Source organism: Cajanus cajan, chromosome 3, assembly GCF_000230855.2.
Source record: "Cajanus cajan strain Asha chromosome 3, NIPB_CcT2T_4, whole genome shotgun sequence".
NCBI lineage: Eukaryota > Viridiplantae > Streptophyta > Magnoliopsida > Fabales > Fabaceae > Cajanus > Cajanus cajan.
In genome coordinates, this window is record NC_138519.1 from 67067257 (window position 1) to 67087052 (window position 19796).

General features: G+C 31.7%; 1 protein-coding gene across 2 annotated transcripts; it reads left to right on the top strand.

Moving 5' to 3' along the window:
- Positions 1-10495: 10495 nt before the first annotated feature.
- On the top strand, positions 10496-16810 carry FUT11 (fucosyltransferase 11). Of its 2 annotated transcripts, none has more exons than XM_020352634.3 (7): positions 10496-11203; positions 11960-12120; positions 12553-12791; positions 14014-14118; positions 15008-15164; positions 15445-15672; positions 16205-16810. In XM_020352634.3, the coding sequence occupies exons 1-7, from the start codon at positions 10820-10822 to the stop codon at positions 16458-16460; spliced, it is 1530 nt and encodes a 509-aa protein (XP_020208223.1). In that variant the 5' UTR covers positions 10496-10819; the 3' UTR covers positions 16461-16810. The 2 variants fall into 2 exon arrangements, with proteins under 2 accessions (XP_020208223.1, XP_020208222.1); XM_020352633.3 differs by having other exon boundaries at positions 10498-11203; positions 12550-12791.
- Positions 16811-19796: the final 2986 nt, after the last annotated feature.

Genomic DNA, 19796 nt, shown 5'->3' on the forward strand with positions numbered 1-19796 from the left:
TCCCACCACAACAAGAAACACAAGCTCCTCAACCAATACCAGAGGCTCCATTTGATATGTCAGCCCTAAGGGCTCTTATACTTGAGCAAGATCGAAAGGCAGAAGAGCGACACCAAGCACAACTAGAGCAAAGTCAATTACACCTCGCTCACCTTCGCCATTTGCATCTCCAACAGGCTGCTAATCACAGAGCGCAACTGGCACATCATTCTTATTGCTATAATTATACCCTCCATCAAACTGAAACAGGAGGTAGTCTCTATCCATGGCCTACTTTAGAAACCTTTGTTGACCAGATTTTATGGCCTGGGGACAGTCCTATTTCCTTAGGTGGGGTGGAGTGCAGCAGCCAGGAGTCCATAGTTCACAGCCTGTTGATGAGCATGAGAAGGAAGAGGAAGTTGAGAGAGAAGAAGAAGCAGAGGAAGAAGAGCAAGGAGGGGAAGAGGAATACGAGTCAGAGGATTTCTGAGACAGATTGTGGAGAGGAGTTCATTTTAATTTTCTGCCATTTTAAATTTTAGTATTTAAATATTGTGGTTATTGTTAGCTTGTTTAGTTTAAACTATCTGTTTGTTGTGTGTCAATTATGGTTTTAGGTGTTGGATGTTATAATTATGCATGTGTTGTTTTGGCTTTTGGTGCTTAGGTCAAGTACTGGTGAACCTTTTGTGTTTTTTGTGGAAAGTCACTAGTTTGTGAATGATCACTGACTGTTGAAGCACTCAATTCTTTTTGAAAGACAATTTAGAGTAAAGTCTTGTATATAGTTAATATAATGACAACAGATGATAACAATTATTTTTTGGGAAATAGGTGGCAAATTTTTGGGAATCATTAGATAATCATTCTTGGATAGTCAAGTTGTTTCAAATCAGCAAGAAGAAAATTTTCATCTTTAAATCCACCGAAAAAAAAAAGTGTTGTTAATACTCATCTTTTGGTTGCACTCTATCATTTATGCATGATCTTGGAATTCATGAGCATCTCTTTAACTTGACATGAAAGGTCAGTGGTTGGATTTATTGAGCCAAGCCGGTGAGTGAGAGCACCCAATACATACACTTATATGTTTGAGAGTCACCATCATAGCATATGTGTTTGCATTGATTGATTCTTGAAATTGTTGCTCTTGTAAGAAATTTTGGAAAAGATCAAGGCATTATGTTGTTCATTTTGAAAATCTGTTGAGCCTATAACCAAACAGCTAACCTTCATTTGAGAAAAATCTTTGTTTGAAACCCATTTGAGCATTACCCTTTATTCAACCCTTAAGCCTATACCAACTGTAAATTCCTCACCCTAACCAAACCTTAGAGAGCATGATGAAAATGAATGTGGGTTAAGTTGGGGGGAGTGAAAATTGTCAAAGGTTGAAGAAAAAGAAAAGAAATACCATGTTGTGAAGTGTTAAAGTGAGAAGTACCTCTCTAATGTTATCATTGTTCTGTACAACTCCATTCAAAATAGCTTCTTAAAAAGTTATCAAAAAAAAAAAAAAATCAAGAAAAGAGAAGAAGAAGCTAAGTTAATGTACAAAAAGTCTCAAAAGAGGTGGGATTCTTACAATTAAGTCAATAAATTCTGTGGTAAATATGGGAAAAGTGAAGGTAGAAATTGGGCTGAGAGATGTGGTTGGAGTTGAAAATTGAAGAGTGAACAAATTTTGAGTCTTGTTTCTTAGGTTCATTGTGCTCTCTAGAGTTTGAACCTTGTTTAACCAGAAAAACCATATTTCTTTGTTAACTAAGACCCAGTACAGCCCTCAAAAGACCTTGTGATCCTTCATCTTCTTTTCAAGAGTGGTAATGGAGAGATGATATCAATGCTTATGTTCATAGAAATGATGTGTGTAGTTGAGAGAAACACTCACCCAAGGAGAGATACACCAGTGAGGAGTATTTATTCAATCACTGATTCATAGTGCTCAAGTTTGTGATTTGTTTTGTAAATTCTTTGATTAAGTATGCTTGAAAATGTGGGCACCTCAAGTGAGTAGGAATTAATTTGATGAAGGTGAATTGATTGATGATTTATTCTCTTGTTGATATAGAAGCAATTTGTGAATTGGAAAGTGTTGTCAGTTTACAGTCACAGTGGAACCTTTGTTTGGGGACAAACAAATGAGTAAGTTGGGGGGAGTTGATAAGTGCTCAAATTGCATATTTTTATGCTTAATTTGGCACTCTTTTTGGGAGAGATGTAAGTAATTTTGGTTGTATTTGACCCTCCAAATAGATGAACTAAGATTAATCTAAGGAGTTACAAGAGTGTAGTTTCTTTGGCTGAAAATATTTCCTTTTTGTGTAGGTTTTGATGAAGTTGGAAATCCAAGGCTATAGCTCCAAAGCCAAAGCTGCAGCCATGAATCCTGAGCCAAAAAGAAGTGTTCCAGAGAGTTAAGGCTATAGCTCCAGAACCAAAGCTGCAGCCTCGAAACAAAGAGGTATTCCAGAGAGTTGAAGCTTTAGCCATGAAACCAGAGCTCCAGCCTTGGAACATTTTGGGCAGTCCAGAAATTCAGAGCTACAGCTCCCAATCCAGAGCTGCAGCCTTGGGTTAAAAATCCCAACTTTCCCTTGGACAGGACATATTTTAGGGCACGAAAAGGAAGGAAAAAAAGGGGACGAAAACGAAACGAAAAAGAAAAATAGAGAGAAAGATCACCCAGGAGAAGAGGAGAGCTTGAAGATTAGATTTGAAGATTGGCTTGCTTGGGAACGAGGACCCGTCTTCATTTCTTCTCTTCTATTGTGTAATCTCATCTTGTTATTTGCTATGGCCCTCACCATGAGTGGCTAGTTTCTCTTGGGTTGGATTCAATGTAACTACTAACTCTATTTCTTCTTAGATCTATATGATATTCAGTTCTATTACTTGTGTTTGATTCTTCTCTTAATGCTTAATCCGGTTTGATCACCCGTTTTATGATTTTAGGTTTTTGAACTTTGTCGGGAAACATTTTCAAAACCCGAACTGAATCATTCACCTAATAATCTCTTGTTCTAGGGATAGACTTGATTTTGTTAGCCATTTTGGTTCAAGATATTGTCTTAATGCAAGGTGTTAATCTTAAATCATAGAGGAATCATGTTTAAGGTTAACCACCTTAGGGCTCAATTTTGAGGAATCTGGTTGAGCTAATTATTGAACATGGAGTGATACCAATGAAATCATATTTATCTGATGAAGATTAAAAGAGTTAGAAAGTACATTTGAATCCAATCTCTTTCTCATATAAGGTTTTCGGTTACATTCATTCTGTTACTTTTAATTGCTTTAATTCAAACTTAAATCAATACTTCATTCATGTTTTCTGTAAACAAGAAAGGAAATTACTAGTATCCCCAAATCCCTGAGGACGATATCAAATTACTACAACGAAGCTTGGTCCGCTTGCCAAGAGTGAAAAATCCTTCACCAATATAATAGGAATGTTTGCCATATTAATGGAAAAAGTGGCCAAATGTGAAGGTAATGTTATGCCAAAACTGAGAAAGAGGTTAGACAGGGAGATAAAAAAAATGGTAATTGATTTGCTATTTGGGCTGGTAATTTGAAGTTTAAGGTGACACACTCAATGTTATCTGATAAATTCATTATTGATCTTGCTAGTAGATCATGCTCATGTAACTTTTGGGACTTGGTAGGATATCCTTGCAGACACATAGCTGCCATCACATACAAGTGTGAAGATCCAAAGCAATACATATATAGGTATTATTTGAAAGAAACATATGTCAAGTGCTATGACCAAACTATTAACCCAATTAATGGACTAGACAAATGGTCAAGAGATGAAGAGGAAGAAATATGACCAAATATGTTTAAACGAGGATTTGGGAGACCTAAGAAGTTGAGGAGGAAAGGAACAAATGAAGATAATGCTCCAACAAATTTTAAAAGAAAAAATACAAAATTTAAATCTAGTAGGTGTCATTCAATTGGACACACCATCAGGAAACATCCAATTCCACCACTTATTCAAGATCATATTGATAAATCCTTATCAGAATTTGCCACTGGATTTGCCCAAGTGGCTAAATCAGTTGTACTATCCAGGTGACTAAAGTTATTACCTAGGTGACTGAATCAGTTGGTGAACCTACTAGTCCTTTGCGGCTAAATCCATTGGTGAACCTATGGTTGAACCTATATATTAGGGCCTCTGTGAGTGACCTTACTAGTGCCTTTATGGCTAACCCTGTTGGTGCCTTTGTGGTTGACCCTGTTGGTGCCTTTGTGGATGAATTTATTGCTGTAACAACATAGAAAAAAAGTTACTAAATAAAAAATTTATTGCTTCATCTTCACAAAAAAAAAGGTAAGCATGTGCATTCCTAAATTCTACCATAAATGATCTTAGTGAACTATATACTCATGTAAATTACATTGGATTATAGGGAAAAAAAAAGAGATTCAACAACAACATTCCACAAATCCACAACCTACCAAACAGTTTTAGAATTTAACTCTTGCTCAATGTGTTGCCAACACCACAAAATTATGGGCAACAATTTTAATGTAGTTCTACAGTTGTTTTCTTGAAGAAAAAAAAATACAAATCTAACTTGAGTACTTGAATCACAACTTCAACAGATAGAGGGCACAAAACATAACTACGTACAAAACAATTCATTAATTACTTGTGCAAACGAAGTTGAATTTCATCCATCTAGTGTTAATCATGAAGAAGTTGATCTTCTATCATTTGGAGGCACTCAACACAGTCACACATAACCTTGCATATTTGTGCAGTAGGGTTTTTTGGAGGGGCGAAGTTTTTTTTATTTAGGGGAGGGACAAATGTGTACTTATGTCGAGGCATGACTTTCTTCCGTTTAAATTTTGTGAGTGACCACTTTTTTTAACTCTTTTTTGGCACGTGGACCATATGAGTTGTAATACACCCATTTTTTAATCACTTTCTACTGCAACTATTTCATTTTGGTACAATACAATACAACTTGTTAGGGATGTTGGTTTTCCTACTGGAACTTAACTTTATCTTGCATGAATGTTGTTAATTAGAATGAATTGTTGAGATAAATTGGTTTTTGAGGTTTAAAATTTGGAATCAGTAGTTTAAATTACTTTTTGAGTAAGATCTACTCATTTTAAGTTGATGAGATTAATATTACTTTTGAGTGAAATCTATTGATTTTAATTTGGAATGAGTTAGTATTAGTTTTTGGTTTTCAATGTCATGGCCAATTGTATTTCTATTAGCCATGTAGTTGTCAAACATTAGATTCAAAGTTATAAAAATATACTATGTATAGAAATATAATAATGACAATTACATTATGTAATAAATATGATGTATAGAAATATAATATATGGCAATTACACATGTAATGGTTATTGAATATCAATGCTAAAATTTGATATTTTTCAACACTTCACCTACTAATATTGTCATGTTGATTCTCCTAAATTGTTTCCTTTATTTGAATTCTCCCATTGTTAAATAGTAATCTCAAAGAAATCTCATAAGCAAAGAATATGGTGCCATTAACTAAGAAAAATTTGGCCAGGGGAAATAGATGTTGATTATCTCTTCTCAATAAAAAATATCATTTGTAATGGTTATTGAATATCTCATTATTAACATGATATTCAAACTTTCTTCACCACTTTTTTTGCCTCCAGGGGAAACAGTAAGCTATAAGGGACTAAAACTAGTTGATCACTAAATATTAGCACTTATTTACATTATCAAATAAATAACTAAACAACAACATAAACACTAGAATTGTTTCTCATTACAAAATAAAGATTGAATAGTACACAAACAACATAAAGATTAGAATTGTTTGTCATTGCAAAATAAAGATCGGATAGTACGTAGCAACATAAAGACTAGAATTGTTTGTCATTACAAAATAAAGATTGGACAGTACACAACAACATAAAGACTATAATCATTTGTCATTACAAAATAAAGATTAGATGGTATATAAATAACATTGAAATGCAATCTCTTTCTCACAATCTTACTTTGTTCAAGATACACAAAATACACAATAACAATGTCATTGTCCAAGACAATCTTATGAATCAAACCAAAATAAACCCTTTCCTTCTCTCACAAGCAAGCTTCTTTTGTAGCTTCACAATTTTGTTTCTTGCCTCTTCAAACCAATGTTCAGCTCCATCTATAGACTCATCTTCTACATCCTTTTCATAATCCTCATCTACCCATTTTAAAAACTTTCACGAGTTGGGGTTCTATAAAAATTAAAATAAAATAGTGGCAAATCCAAACTTCAATAGAAAAAAAAAAGCAATGAGAATCACATTACTATGAAAACAAAACACACATTTTAGTTACAACATTTCCAAAACCTTCCTCCACGGTTTATTTCACTATTGACTGTGTAAACCAAAGCTCTTTCCCCACACAAACATAGTTTCCACCTCCTCCTTGATGACAATGAATCTATTGTTGTAGAAGAGATTGACACATCAAATCTACAGAAACTATGAGAAGAAGACGCCATGGAAAAAGCTCTCGAACTCTTGCCTTCTCTCTAAGGTGGCTAGGGTTTACTGTACAAAGTCACACTCTCATGGTTTTGGTTACCTCGACAATGATTTTTCATTTTAAAAAATAACACTTTAAATTAAAAATAAAAAAAAATGTAAATTCTAACTATACTAACTAATTACAAAACTAAAAGTAAAAACATGTTATCAACACCGTTTAGGATTAAGGACTAAAAGTAGAATAAGTGAAATTCAGGGATCAAAAAGAGCAACTTCAAATTGTGGGTACCAAAAAAAGAATGACCTTAAATTTCAAGGACTATAAATATATTTAAGCCTCTCTCTCTCTATATATATATATATTTACTCTTTAACTTCCTACAATATTATAATTTATTTAATTAAGCTAAATTATCCTTTTAGTCCTTCTATTTTAAAATAAAGATATTTAGTCTTTCTAATTTTAAAAATATGAAATTTTGTTCCTCCATCAAATTGACACCTATTAATCATCAAGTTTTAACATTTATTCATACTTAAGTGATGTGATATTAATCATTTGTTAACTTAGATACAAACAAAAAAATAAATTTACATGTTATTTTTTAATTTTTTTCATACATGTTATTTTACTAAATATTACATTACTTAAGTGATAACTAATCATTAAATAATATCAAAATTTAACAATCAACGAATATCAAAGTGATCATAAAATTAAAATTTCATAGTTTCAAAAATAAAAGACTAAATATTTCTATTTTAAAATAAAAAAATCAAAATTATAAATTGTTAAAAATAGAAATACTAAAAGTATAATTTAACTATTAAAATACTTATGATGGTAAAAAAGAAAAAAAAAATGCTCCCAGGTCGCCAATACCAAATCTGGACAGATGAGTTAGTTGCCCTATAACTTTAAAGGTTCAATTATTTCATGTGAAATAGCAACAATAACTTGGGGAACATACTAAACTGCTCCACTACCTACCTTAACAGGTTTGGTATCATGTTCGCAGTGTGCTTTTACTCTCCATCTTCCTCAACATTCGCGTTATCTAATCACATCTCCTAACATTGCTGAAAGAGAATGAAAAACAAGTTGTGGTGAAATAACCATTCACACCTCAGTTTTGCTGGGAAATAATCCATCCACAAGATGACATTTCAATTTTCATCAGCAAATGGGAAACAAAAAATTAAAAAAGAATCTTTCAGCTCCACCTTGATAGCAACGATAATTAAATAAATTATTAGTTATCATTGTCTCTCTGTATTGCGCCTTCCTTCAAATCAAAGCAAATACAAATAGACAATCTCATCAATAGTGAATAATATATATATTATGGTGAGGTATCTGTTAATTTTTATGAAAAAATATCTATTTATTTATTATTAATTTCTGTTTGCAAATCTACTTAAACATTTTTTTTATAGGATTTTTTTTAATTATATTATTTTTTATTTACAAATTTCAAACACAAGATTTTATTTAAAAAATTTGAATTCAATTTCATTCGAATTAATTTAATATTGATAGAATATATTATTATTTATTTTGTACATAACACATATTTATTATGAATACAATGTTGTTATAGTTAAATAATAAGATCATTATGAATGTCAAAGTTATTCATTTAAGTATATATTTTATTTTGTTCATTATTAAAGAGTATTTGTCATAAAACATGGAGATAATCTCTCTCAAAATTTGACAAACATACAATAAATGAGCATCTCTTCACAGTTTGAGTTTCCTGGCATTTGTAAGAGTTTAAATTTGAACCTCATCCACGTATATAATACAATTGCATATTCATATCTAAGAGTTACTTCCTGAAAATAAAAGTTTAAACAACTACCTAAAAAAAGTAAAAAAATGTGTTTATTATATTAAAAAAATTTGACTTCTCTAAAGTGAAGGATGCATTTTAAAAGATAAAACACAATAATAATCGTTGATTAAAAAATCAACGATATGATAAAATCAAATACATGTATTATAAAATTTAAAATTAACTATAACATTCGTTATTAATTTTTTAAATTAATGGCTATTATTACACTTTCTTCTCTAAAATAAAATCTTTTCACTTTAAAAGTGACAAATTCTATTAAAAATTTATTTTTAATTTGTTTTAAACAAAACAAATCCTTATTTCTTTAACCTAATTAATTAATGCATATTCATTTAGAGGTATTTTTAAAGAAAATAAATAATGTAATAGACAAATTCTTGTAAAAAGATTAAAACAATTTTCTCATAAAAATTATTATATATAATATAAAAACAATTTGTTTACACAGTTAAAAATACCTAAGAAATTGTACATAAATTTTTAGGCATACGTGAATTTGATATACTAAAACTAACTAAATTATATTTTTAGGCATACGTGAATTTGATATACTAAAACTAACTAAATTATATTTTTGCAGGTTAGGTTAGATAACTTTTACATTACTTGATTATAATTGGCTGAATAATGGGTCAAGAGATTTTTTATTTGTAAAATTCAAACCAAATTGACCTATAATAAATTATAAAATTAAATTAAAAAATATTAGGCAACACATAATACACTCCTCTAGATATACTTAATTATACCTTTTTTCACCAAATATTGTTGAAATGATTTGATTAGCTAAATTGAATAAGACATAGATCAAGTAGAATTATTTACTTCTACTTGATATATATTTCAAATTTTATTACATTAGTGATATAATACTTACTTATTTGAAGTATTTGTGATTTTTCATGTATAATTGTTACAATATTATTTGTACTTTGAATCATCTATTAATTTTTTTTTGAGTAAATACTCATCTATTAAAAATTGAATAAGTATTTTTTTTCTATTTCTTATTTGTTTCATTTTTTAAAAATATATTTACTTTTTAATTACTTAATTTAATGACCCGACTTGATCCAAGTGTTATGTCACTTTAGTTGGGTTGGTACTAAAATAGTATAAATTCGACTCAATCTATTCACGTCCTAATAAAATTTGTGTACAATATAAAGTAAGTATCGAATAAAAATGTAAATAAACTTAATATTTTAAAAAATATAAAAATCATTCATTTTTTTTATTAATAAGTAAGAAAAAATAGAAAATGTTGGGGGACATTCTCTTATTAATATTTTTATTTACTATTACTTGAAAATTACAAATTTTAATAGGTTCTGTCACTAAATCATGGTAGATTTATTCAATTAAATAAGTTGTGAAACCCACAAAAAGAATTGTGATTTTTAATAAATTTTTACCAATAATAATTTTACCATTTGACCTAAGATACTTAGCCTCTTCACGTCATAGCATTGTAATCTAAAAAGGTTGGCTATAGTGTAGGTTTTTGGTTAATGGGGCTCGTTATGTTATGGTATGTAGACAACCAATCTTTTCATCCCAAAACCTCCTCACACCTTAGCATTTAAGATCCAGAGATTGTGTTTGTCATATTAGGTGATTGACCAATTGAAACCTCTCTTCACTTAGTTTTTCAATATTTACACTCAAATCTTAAGAAGTAATGATCGAAAAAAACTTTCCCAAGAAAGAATTCAATCAATGGTTGATTGTTGTCAAAGGCCCATCAAATTAAAGTGTCATGATATGCAAAATAACATGTAATAATAATAATAATAATAATAATAATAATAATAATAATAATAATAATAATAATGATAATAATACTATAATTTCGTGAATCATAAACTAAAATTAATATACATATTTGAAATAGAATCTCATGATGATTATAAAAAATATATATATGATTTTTGTTAATATAAGAATTTATATAAGTTACACTCTTAAATATTCTCACTTCAACAACAATTAAGATCCTCTAGATATGATTTTTCATGGTGGAACAATAATAAAATAAGTGTTAAAAAAAAAAAAGGTTTATGGGTAGTCATCCCCTTAAAATTTTTCAAGAAAATACAAAAAGGGACCAGATATGGACCCGATAAGACGGCACGGGTGGGAAGCCCAGAGTTAAATGAAGATTGTTCTCTTCTGAACCCGTTTGTGTAAAGGAAACTGAATTTTAGCTACGAGTCGTGTTTGCTCATTGGTTCCATTCCAGTGAGCTCAACACAACACGCACCACCCCGTAGACTTTGAATTGGAAAATCAACGCCACTTGGGCGACTTTATTATTATCCCTTATTCAGAGGAAGCCGCAACAACAACAACAACAAGAAGCTTCGACCCTTTTATCATGGAATCGTGGCCGTAACGCCACCTATTCCATCCACTTTCTCTTTCCCCTCGCAGTTTCCAACAATTGGAGGAATCGGCGCAATCGATTCATGGGTCTCGTGACGAATCAGCGAGGCTCCAGAGCAGAGGCGGCCCAAGAGGGCCCACCCGTTGTGGGTTCGGGCGGGGCGGCGGGGCCCAAGAGGAGATGGACCAATCTCATGCCTCTCGTCGTGGCCTTTGTCGTCATTGCGGAGATCGCGTTTCTGGGTCGGTTGGATGTGGCCAAGAACGCAGCCATGGTAGACACTCTCGCTGACTTCTTCTACCGCTCCCGTGTCCCCTTTGAAGGTGACGATTTGGACTTCGTTGTGTCGGGTGCTGATCGGAATTCTCAATCGGGGACCTGCGAGGAGTGGTTGGAGAGGGAAGATGCTGTTGCGTATTCGAGGGACTTTGCCAAAGAACCGGTTTTTGTTTCTGGAGCTGATCAGGTTTCCTTAATTCTTATTGGTATCTTATTTTTTTGGGACCCTCTAGTTAGTTTAAGCATCTTTTAGTAAAGTTTTAGTTGATTGTCACTATGCTGGTGTTAAGCTCAATGTTGGTGTAGCATCAATTAGAGAAAGATGACAAAATAGGTTAAGGTGTTTGGATGTGTATGTACATAGAAGGCCACTAGAAGCACCGGTGAGGAGATTTGTTATTGTTAGTCATGTGAAGAGGGGAGAGAGCGACCGAGAAGGACACTGGGAAAGTTGTTAAGAGGGATTGTGTGGTAAATAATATTGAAAAAATTGATTCTTAAGTGAGCCAGATGGTGTAGTTTGATCCATGTAGTCGACTTCACCTGATGTGGAAAGGCTTTTGTTGTTGTGATGGTGGTGGTGGTGGGTGTAGGTTTTGTAGCATGGTCGTGGACATAAACCAGGACACTTTGTTGTCGTGGGTGATTTTGAAGAATTACTTTGTTGTTTGTTATTTTTGTCTTTATGGGGGATTTGTTTCCCCTCCTGTTAGTTGTTGAAGACCGTGGTGGATCTTTGTGGGGTAAAATTTGGTCTTTCTCTCTTTAATAACACCTTATCTTGTTATTTGATCCATATCCCTTTGTGGGTGTGTTTGATTTGATGCTGATAGAGTGATAGGTCAAGAAGTAATTCATATATGTAACCTCCTTATAGTTTTTCTTCTGAAGTCCCCGATGTTCTTCTTGTCCATCTAAACATTTTTGGTTCCTTCAAATGCAGGAGTGGAAGTCCTGTTCGGTGGGATGTAAATTTGGGTTTAGTGGGGATAAGAAACCTGATGCTGCATTTGGGTTACCTCAACCAAGTGAAACAGCTAGTGTTCTGCGATCAATGGAATCAGCACAATACTATGCTGAAAACAATATTGCCATGGCAAGACGGTGGGTAAGCAATGTTATGAAGTGTTAATTTATTAGATTGGACCATTTGTTACCTGTACCTTGCTTTGTCAGATGCTACGGTTTTTCTTTTTTTAATTTTTATAGCTCCATGAAAATGTGCGAGTAATGCAAAGAATAATTTTTTTTTTCTGGTTTAATGTCATGGGATTGAAATACTAGGTATGCCAACCTAAAAGTCTATAGGCTAATGTGGTATAGGAGTTTTTCATTTGCAACTTTGTTTTGACATCTTTTGACAGAATTTGCATCTATGTCTACTTTTCCTTGCAAGTGATAGTCTCTGTTTCCTTTTGTTCTTTGACATTCTTATTTCTTTTTGTTCTCTGTTCAATTGGAGAGAGTGATCCATTCCAAATTTTTTTTCAAGGGTCAATTATTAAACTAATATTACAATGTTGTGTGTACTAGAAGGGGATATAGCATTGTAATGACGACCAGTCTATCATCTGATGTTCCTGTTGGATATTTTTCTTGGGCTGAGTATGACATTATGGCACCAGTGAAGCCAAAAACTGAGAGTGCTCTTGCGGCTGCATTCATTTCCAATTGTGGTGCTCGGAATTTCCGGTTGCAAGCTCTTGAAGCCCTTGAAAAATTAAACATCAAGATTGACTCTTATGGTGGTTGTCATAGGAACCGTGATGGAAATGGTACATTATAATTTATTTTTTTTTATAAATTTTACCTTTAATATCTGTTGGTAACCTTTTGTCCTGTTAATATTATTAGTGTTTATTTGTCAGAATTGCAGTTGAAGTATCCCCTTTGTGCGGACCTTGTTAACTGTTTCTCAAATTTAAATCACATTCCTTCTACCGTCTAGATGATGACTTATTTACTATAAGCAATTGTACTTTATTTATTATTGCTTGTTTATTTTGTTTGGAATAAGAGGGAAGAAAGTTATTAAATTGCATATTTTAGACAATTAAGATTGTAACAAGGTTCTGATGTGTCCACAAATTCTTCCAAGTTTCTAGGGATTATTTTTGTATTTGTCTAATACTTTCCTAATTTTCTTTGGACCTGATAGCATGGTTTGAGCACAAATTGACCAACTGCTTTGTTCTAAAATACTATCTATCTCTATAATCTCCTATTGTACTCACTTCCTTCTCTAAACATATGGCTTTTTTGTTGTTTAGCACTTTTTTCTTTTACGTTTTTTTAAAAAGAACAACACTCAAGTATAGGACCTTAGAGGTTTTAAGTATTGTTTTTTAATTAAAATTGTAGATTTATCTTGGTAACCCATATCATAAAGTGGTTTTAAGTATTGTTTTTCACTGACTTTCAGTCAACTGCATCTCATTATTTGACTTGTTTGAGTATATCTCTGGCACCATGATATAGAAATCCCAAAACAGAATGAAGGAGTTGTGTTAGGCATCAACATTGAATAATATATCCGTTTACATTCTCTCCTTTTTTCCTTTTGTTCACTCCAGTCTTGACACTGAAGTGTAATTTTTTTTAATGAAAGAATTTTTTTTAGAAAGGATAGATTGGTGGAGGAGTATGGAACTTGGAAGTGTCCTATCACTTTCTTGGATATATTAGTTTGAAATGCATTTTGAAAGAATTGGTGCTTAGTTTGCTGCACATTAACAGGAAAGTAAAACACAATTATCCTTGAAGCTTGATTATGGCATTGGACACAAACAAACACATGCTGTGTTCACAACTCAACAATATGAATCTCATTTATAATTGATGATGTGTAAAATCTAGAAATGTTCTGACTGATGTATGATTAATTGATTTTTATTTTTTGGGAATTATTCCACTGCTTATGTCACTGACTTCAGTAGTTCCAATTATTATGTGATACTGTTGTTATTTACTAAAGAATATTATTTTATTCTATCACAGTGAACAAAGTGGAAGCCTTGAAGCACTACAAATTTAGCTTAGCATTTGAAAATTCTAACGAGGAAGATTATGTAACTGAAAAATTCTTCCAATCCCTTGTTGCTGGTATGGATAAAAATTTATCTCCATTCTCTTACTCACATTTACTATATATACAACATTTTTAAGGTAACATTAGTTGTTCATGGGCTTCAGAAACACTTTATTGTGACTCTTGCATCCTATGATTCCCATCTGATTTTCTTTTACCTCTAATTCCAAGAATTGCCGAGATTTTCTGTTGTAGAATGTAGAAATGCAATTGCCAAAATTTATTTGGAATTAAATGTTTAATTTTGGATAACTTGAGCAATATTAATGATGATAAATTGTTGACAATTAAATTTAGGAAGATACTTTTTTAACACAAAATTGGACAACAAAAAGTTGTTCCGTTGATTTTATGATGTGTTTTTGAGACACGTGTATGAAAAAGATAAATTAAGTGATTAATAGTGATAATTGTATACAATGTCACATATGGTGTCAATTTTTGATGTTCAAATAATGAAATTCTTAAATTTATTGACAAACAAATCCTTTTTATAATTACTCTATTGCAAAATAGAGTAGATGTTCTTTATTTATAGTTAATCATCTTAATTCTTAAAAAATGCTTCTTTGAATTTTACCCACTTGAATATGATCTACTCTCAGTCTCTTGAGTTCATTGCTTCAAATTAATTGGCAATATACTCTGCATTTGTGAATGAGCTTTGTAGTGATGAACCAAGGTTGAAATAAATTCAAGAAATTGTACTGTGAATGAAGTGGACATGTTTAGGGTTTAGGGTTTAGGGAAAAATGCATTTCCATATAAATTATGGGAAATTTTTAGAGTTCTGGATTCAATTTTTCAAACTTAAAATATCAGCAGAACCCACTTATAATACTGCTACTGGAGGTTAATCTTTTTTTTTTTTTTATTTAATTTTTTTAATTTTTTTTATTGTAGGAACTGTCCCTGTGGTTGTTGGTGCTCCAAATATTCAGGAGTTTGCTCCTGCTATTGGTTCAGTTTTACATATTAAAGAGATAGAGGATGTCGAGGCCGTTGCGAGGTCCATGAGACACCTAGCAGAAAATCCTGAAGCATATAATCAATCATTGAGGTAAATTAATTGGTTAAAACGTAGAAGTTTCTTTAGTTGCTTTCCCTTTTCTGCATCTGATAGATAATTTACTAGCGGCAGTCTATATCATTCAGTTATTCACATTGCCTCTTAAACGCCAAAATTGAATTATATAAAACCTGCGCAGATTGATGGTTTCTGTTTCTAAATGAGGCCTCTTGACTATATCTGGTTTTAAAATGTGAATAGATTTTGTGTTTTTTTTTCTTTCTTTATTTATTATCTGTAGGATGCATCCTGAATTGTCTTATTAATGTAGGTGGAAGTATGAGGGGCCATCTGATTCCTTCAAGGCTCTTGTCGATATGGCAGCTGTACATTCATCCTGCCGCCTTTGCATTCACTTGGCCACATTGAGTAGAGAGAAGGAAGAAAATAGTCCAGACTTTAAGAAACGCCCTTGCAAATGCACTAGAGGGTCAGAAACTGTATATCATATTTATGTGAGAGAAAGGGGAAGATTTGAATTGGAGTCCATTTACTTGAGGTATACTATTTACTTTCATTAGTAACTTTGACTTTAGGCTCTAATCCTATTGTAAGTCATCATCGGGTATGATAATTCTTTCCCAAGAAACTTGATGGCATCTCTTGGTTACTTGGCAATCATAAGCAGAATAAAAGCTGCCAAAAAAAAAAAAAAACAGAGAATATCTTTTGATTGTGTCTTATCAGAGTCAGACCAACTTAAAAGACTGATGGATCAGTTTGGATAAATATCTCTAGAAAAATAAGAAGAAAAAATGAAATAAGTTTCCCCTCAAGTTAAAATTGATTTATGCATAAGTAAGATTTTGGAGAAACTAATAGGAGTAAATTTTTACAAATTAATTTATGCATAAGTCAATTTTAACTATTGAAGAAACTTATTTTATTCTTTCTTTCTAGTTTTCTCATCTAGAAGCTCAAATAACCTCTATATCTATTATGGCTCTTCCGACTTTAGCTGATCCATTGTTTCAAGAAAAATGTCATGAAATAGCCTAATGACAATTCATCATTTTAATGCCTATTGGCAGGTCTAGCAATTTAACACTGGAGGCCTTGAAGTCTGCTGTTGTTTCGAAGTTCACATCCCTGAATCATGTACCTATATGGAAGTCAGAAAGACCTGAAGTTCTAAGAGGGGGCAATGATTTAAAACTTTACAAAATATACCCAGTTGGCTTGACACAGAGACAAGCTCTTTATACCTTCAGCTTCAAAGGGGATGAGGATTTAAGGAGTCACTTGGAAAGCAATCCTTGTGCGAAGTTTGAAGTCATTTTTGTGTAGCATGTGCTAATGGCCGCTCTGATCTAGATGAATAGCTTCACTTAGCTGAGTGCTATAGTTTTAGAAATGAGTATGGCATGGAATTGGCATGGCTTTATTAATGCCTAGCTTCGTGGCCAACTCATTGATGATTTATATTCAGAAGATATCTTATAAACTCGTTTGTGTACAAGAAGTGAAAGATCCATATTTAATGCTTAGTTACAGTGTTTTTATCTGATCATTTAGAAAAGCCATGTGATGGAGAAATTGGACAGCATGACGGTTCTTGTATACTGTGCATGAAAAACTGAATTTAATGGAAGCACCAGTTGGGTGAAAACTACTGGAGAAACTTGAGATAACATAAATTATCAGTTGTCATATAGTATTTTTTTTGGTTGAGTTGTGAAGTTATTTATCAAATTTTATAATTAAATAGTTTTAACATTAGTGTCAATAGATAACACGACTATTCATTTATTTATTTTAGAGCATTATTGGTATGAAATAAGATTTAAACAATTCTAATTCTGAAAAATCCCTTTGAGCAATAATAACTATTATAGGTATTGTTTGGAGTTTTTTTCTTAATACAAGTTAATACTTTTCTTCTGGGGTAATTTCATTTTTTTTTCTTATTAACAATTCTTTTAACATTTTTAATTTTGAAAATAAATTAAGGTTATTAATATTACTATGTTTTGTAAATCTTAAAAATCCTCTTTCGTATGTTGGTTATTTACATATCTAGTTTCTAATAATAGTGACGTTACTAATCATCACAGGATGAAATAGTGAATTTTCTAATCATCACAGGATGAAAGAAGGTAGAACCTAAGGCGGGTTGCCTTACAACATCTGCAAGCCTGAGTTTTTCTCCCCATTCCTTTTCACATTATTTTTATGTTGATTATGTCAATACATTCTTTTGGTTGACGCTCGATCCATAATTGTTCTAGTAAACATTGAAATTTGCTCTTCTACACGTTGCATTTTAACCACGAAAGTTAAAAGAAATGAAGGGAACAAGTTTTTGTAAATTCAGTGACCAGATTGCTTGTATTTGCATCCAAGTTTTATCTTCATGAATACAGTTTTGAGTCGCCAAACATTTGTTTAACAAGTTTGTATCATCATATCATGTGAAGATGGATTCCAGGGTAGGTACAACTACAAGTCTAAAACCAAAGATAACATGATTAAAAGAGAAAAAAAAAATGCAGAAAGTCCTTTTGTAGTGCACATTTCTCTCACTGTAATGATTGAAGATATGTTGTCAAGTTGGCAAAGAGCTAGTTTCAGCAGTTTGTGATACATCATACACATCTTTTACTTGCACTTTAATATAGTCATATAGTAACATAATAACTAGACATAGTTTATTAGTTGTTAGTTTGTAGTTCCGCACAGTTTGGTTAAGCTGTGGAGGCGAGAGACAGAAACGTGACTCTTGGCAATCTCGTAAGGTTTATACTATAGATCCATCCAATCCATGTGCTCTCTCAATTTGGGCCCTGACCCGTGTATCACTTTCCTTCTCTTTATCGAATAATGTTAAGTGATAATTAATACTACTAATCTTGATCCTCCTTCATGTAAACATTTTGTTTTTACACAGTAACATCTTGGAGTAGGGTAGCATATGGCTTTATCGAATACATTGTTACAAATTAATTTAAGTAACGTGTTTATGATATTTTATGAGTATTTTGTTTATGGTTCAGTGCATGTTTGACACATTAATATAAAAAAAGTGCATGTTTGACACTTCATTTTAATTGAAAAAATACATTTTAATTGTTTTAAAATTACTAATAAATATTCATTTTCTTAAAATAAGATGAAACAAAATATGCAATTAGATTAAGGCATACATCTCATTAAAAAACAATTTATGATGGTCAAATAGATATACGACCCAGTTGGAAACAGGGGGTGGTTTCTTAAGAGTTCTATTTCAAGTTGTCTTCTTTTGCCATTTCTTTATCTTTTCGATAAACTATTTTAATTAAGCCTTCATTTTGTGGTCTTCATTGAAATCACATGTCAAACGGTTGCATGCAGCCGCATACACTGATACAGTGAATGAACCCCAAAAGTCCAAAACCAACGCAAAATAAAAATAGAGAAACAATAGCGGACACCAAACGTTTCCTTAGGCATCTCCAGTGAAACATTTGAGTTGCTTGGTACATTAAAAAATAAAATAAGTGACTTTTAATATGCCATGTCAGCATTAAGCAACTCAAACAAAAATTTATTCCAATAGTAAAAAATTTTAAGAAATTCAACTTTTAAAATTTTTTTTCTAATCATTTATGAATTAAATTTAAATTTTTATTAAAAAGAATAATTGCACTACAATGAAAGAAAATAAATTACGAGAAAAAATTTATAATAAGTAAATATTAAAAATAAAATAAAGTAATAATAAATACATAAAAATTATACGAAATTAATTTTTATCATTATTATTTTCGAAACGTTCCCAAATATTGTTTGAAATCTAGTAAGAAACGATTGCTTGAGGAAGCAACTCTCTCTCTTCTTCAAGCAACTCATGTTGCCACGTCAGAGTCCTCCAATAACAAGAAACCGTGACTTGAGTTGCTTCATGGGATAAACAACTCCCATTAAAATTGCTCTTACATACTTGAAATTCAATCAACTATTAATTATTTACAATTAGTCCTAAATTTGTGAGAATCATATAGAGTAACTATTATTATATAAAGCGAACAATATTATTTATCATACTCGTATATAGTATTATAACTTAATGTCGACTATCGAAACACTTTAAAATGTCAAACATAGGTACAAAACAAATAATTCATAATATGAAGGGTATTATAGCAACATTGTCATTTTTTTCCCCAATACTTGTGTATATCAAACTATGTACACAACAAAATAGTTTGTGCTGTGCATTCAATAAGAAACACTGTATATAATAAAAAATTGTCTAATAATTCAAGTATTTGTCTTGTGCTATTCTGTTTATCTTGTTTGTTAATTATTAAATATTCATAATTTTACTCAATTTCTATAAAATATATATTTAAGTTTTTTAATTTGTGATAAATTAAAAGTTAATAAAACTTCATTATATGTTATTGAGTGATTCATTAGAAATCAGAAAATATACTAACCAATATTTAGTGTAAAAAGTATAGAGACATGTGAGAATGGATATAGCATGCAATTTTGAGAGGGAATTTTAGTTAGAAGTGTTTTTGATCACGAAGTTGACCCTTGGCAACACCGAAGGGTCTTTCAATCCGAGGAAGATCACCTCTTGCTTACTTGTAAGGTCCTCGTTCACTTTGGTCCTCTCATCCTACAAAAATGTCC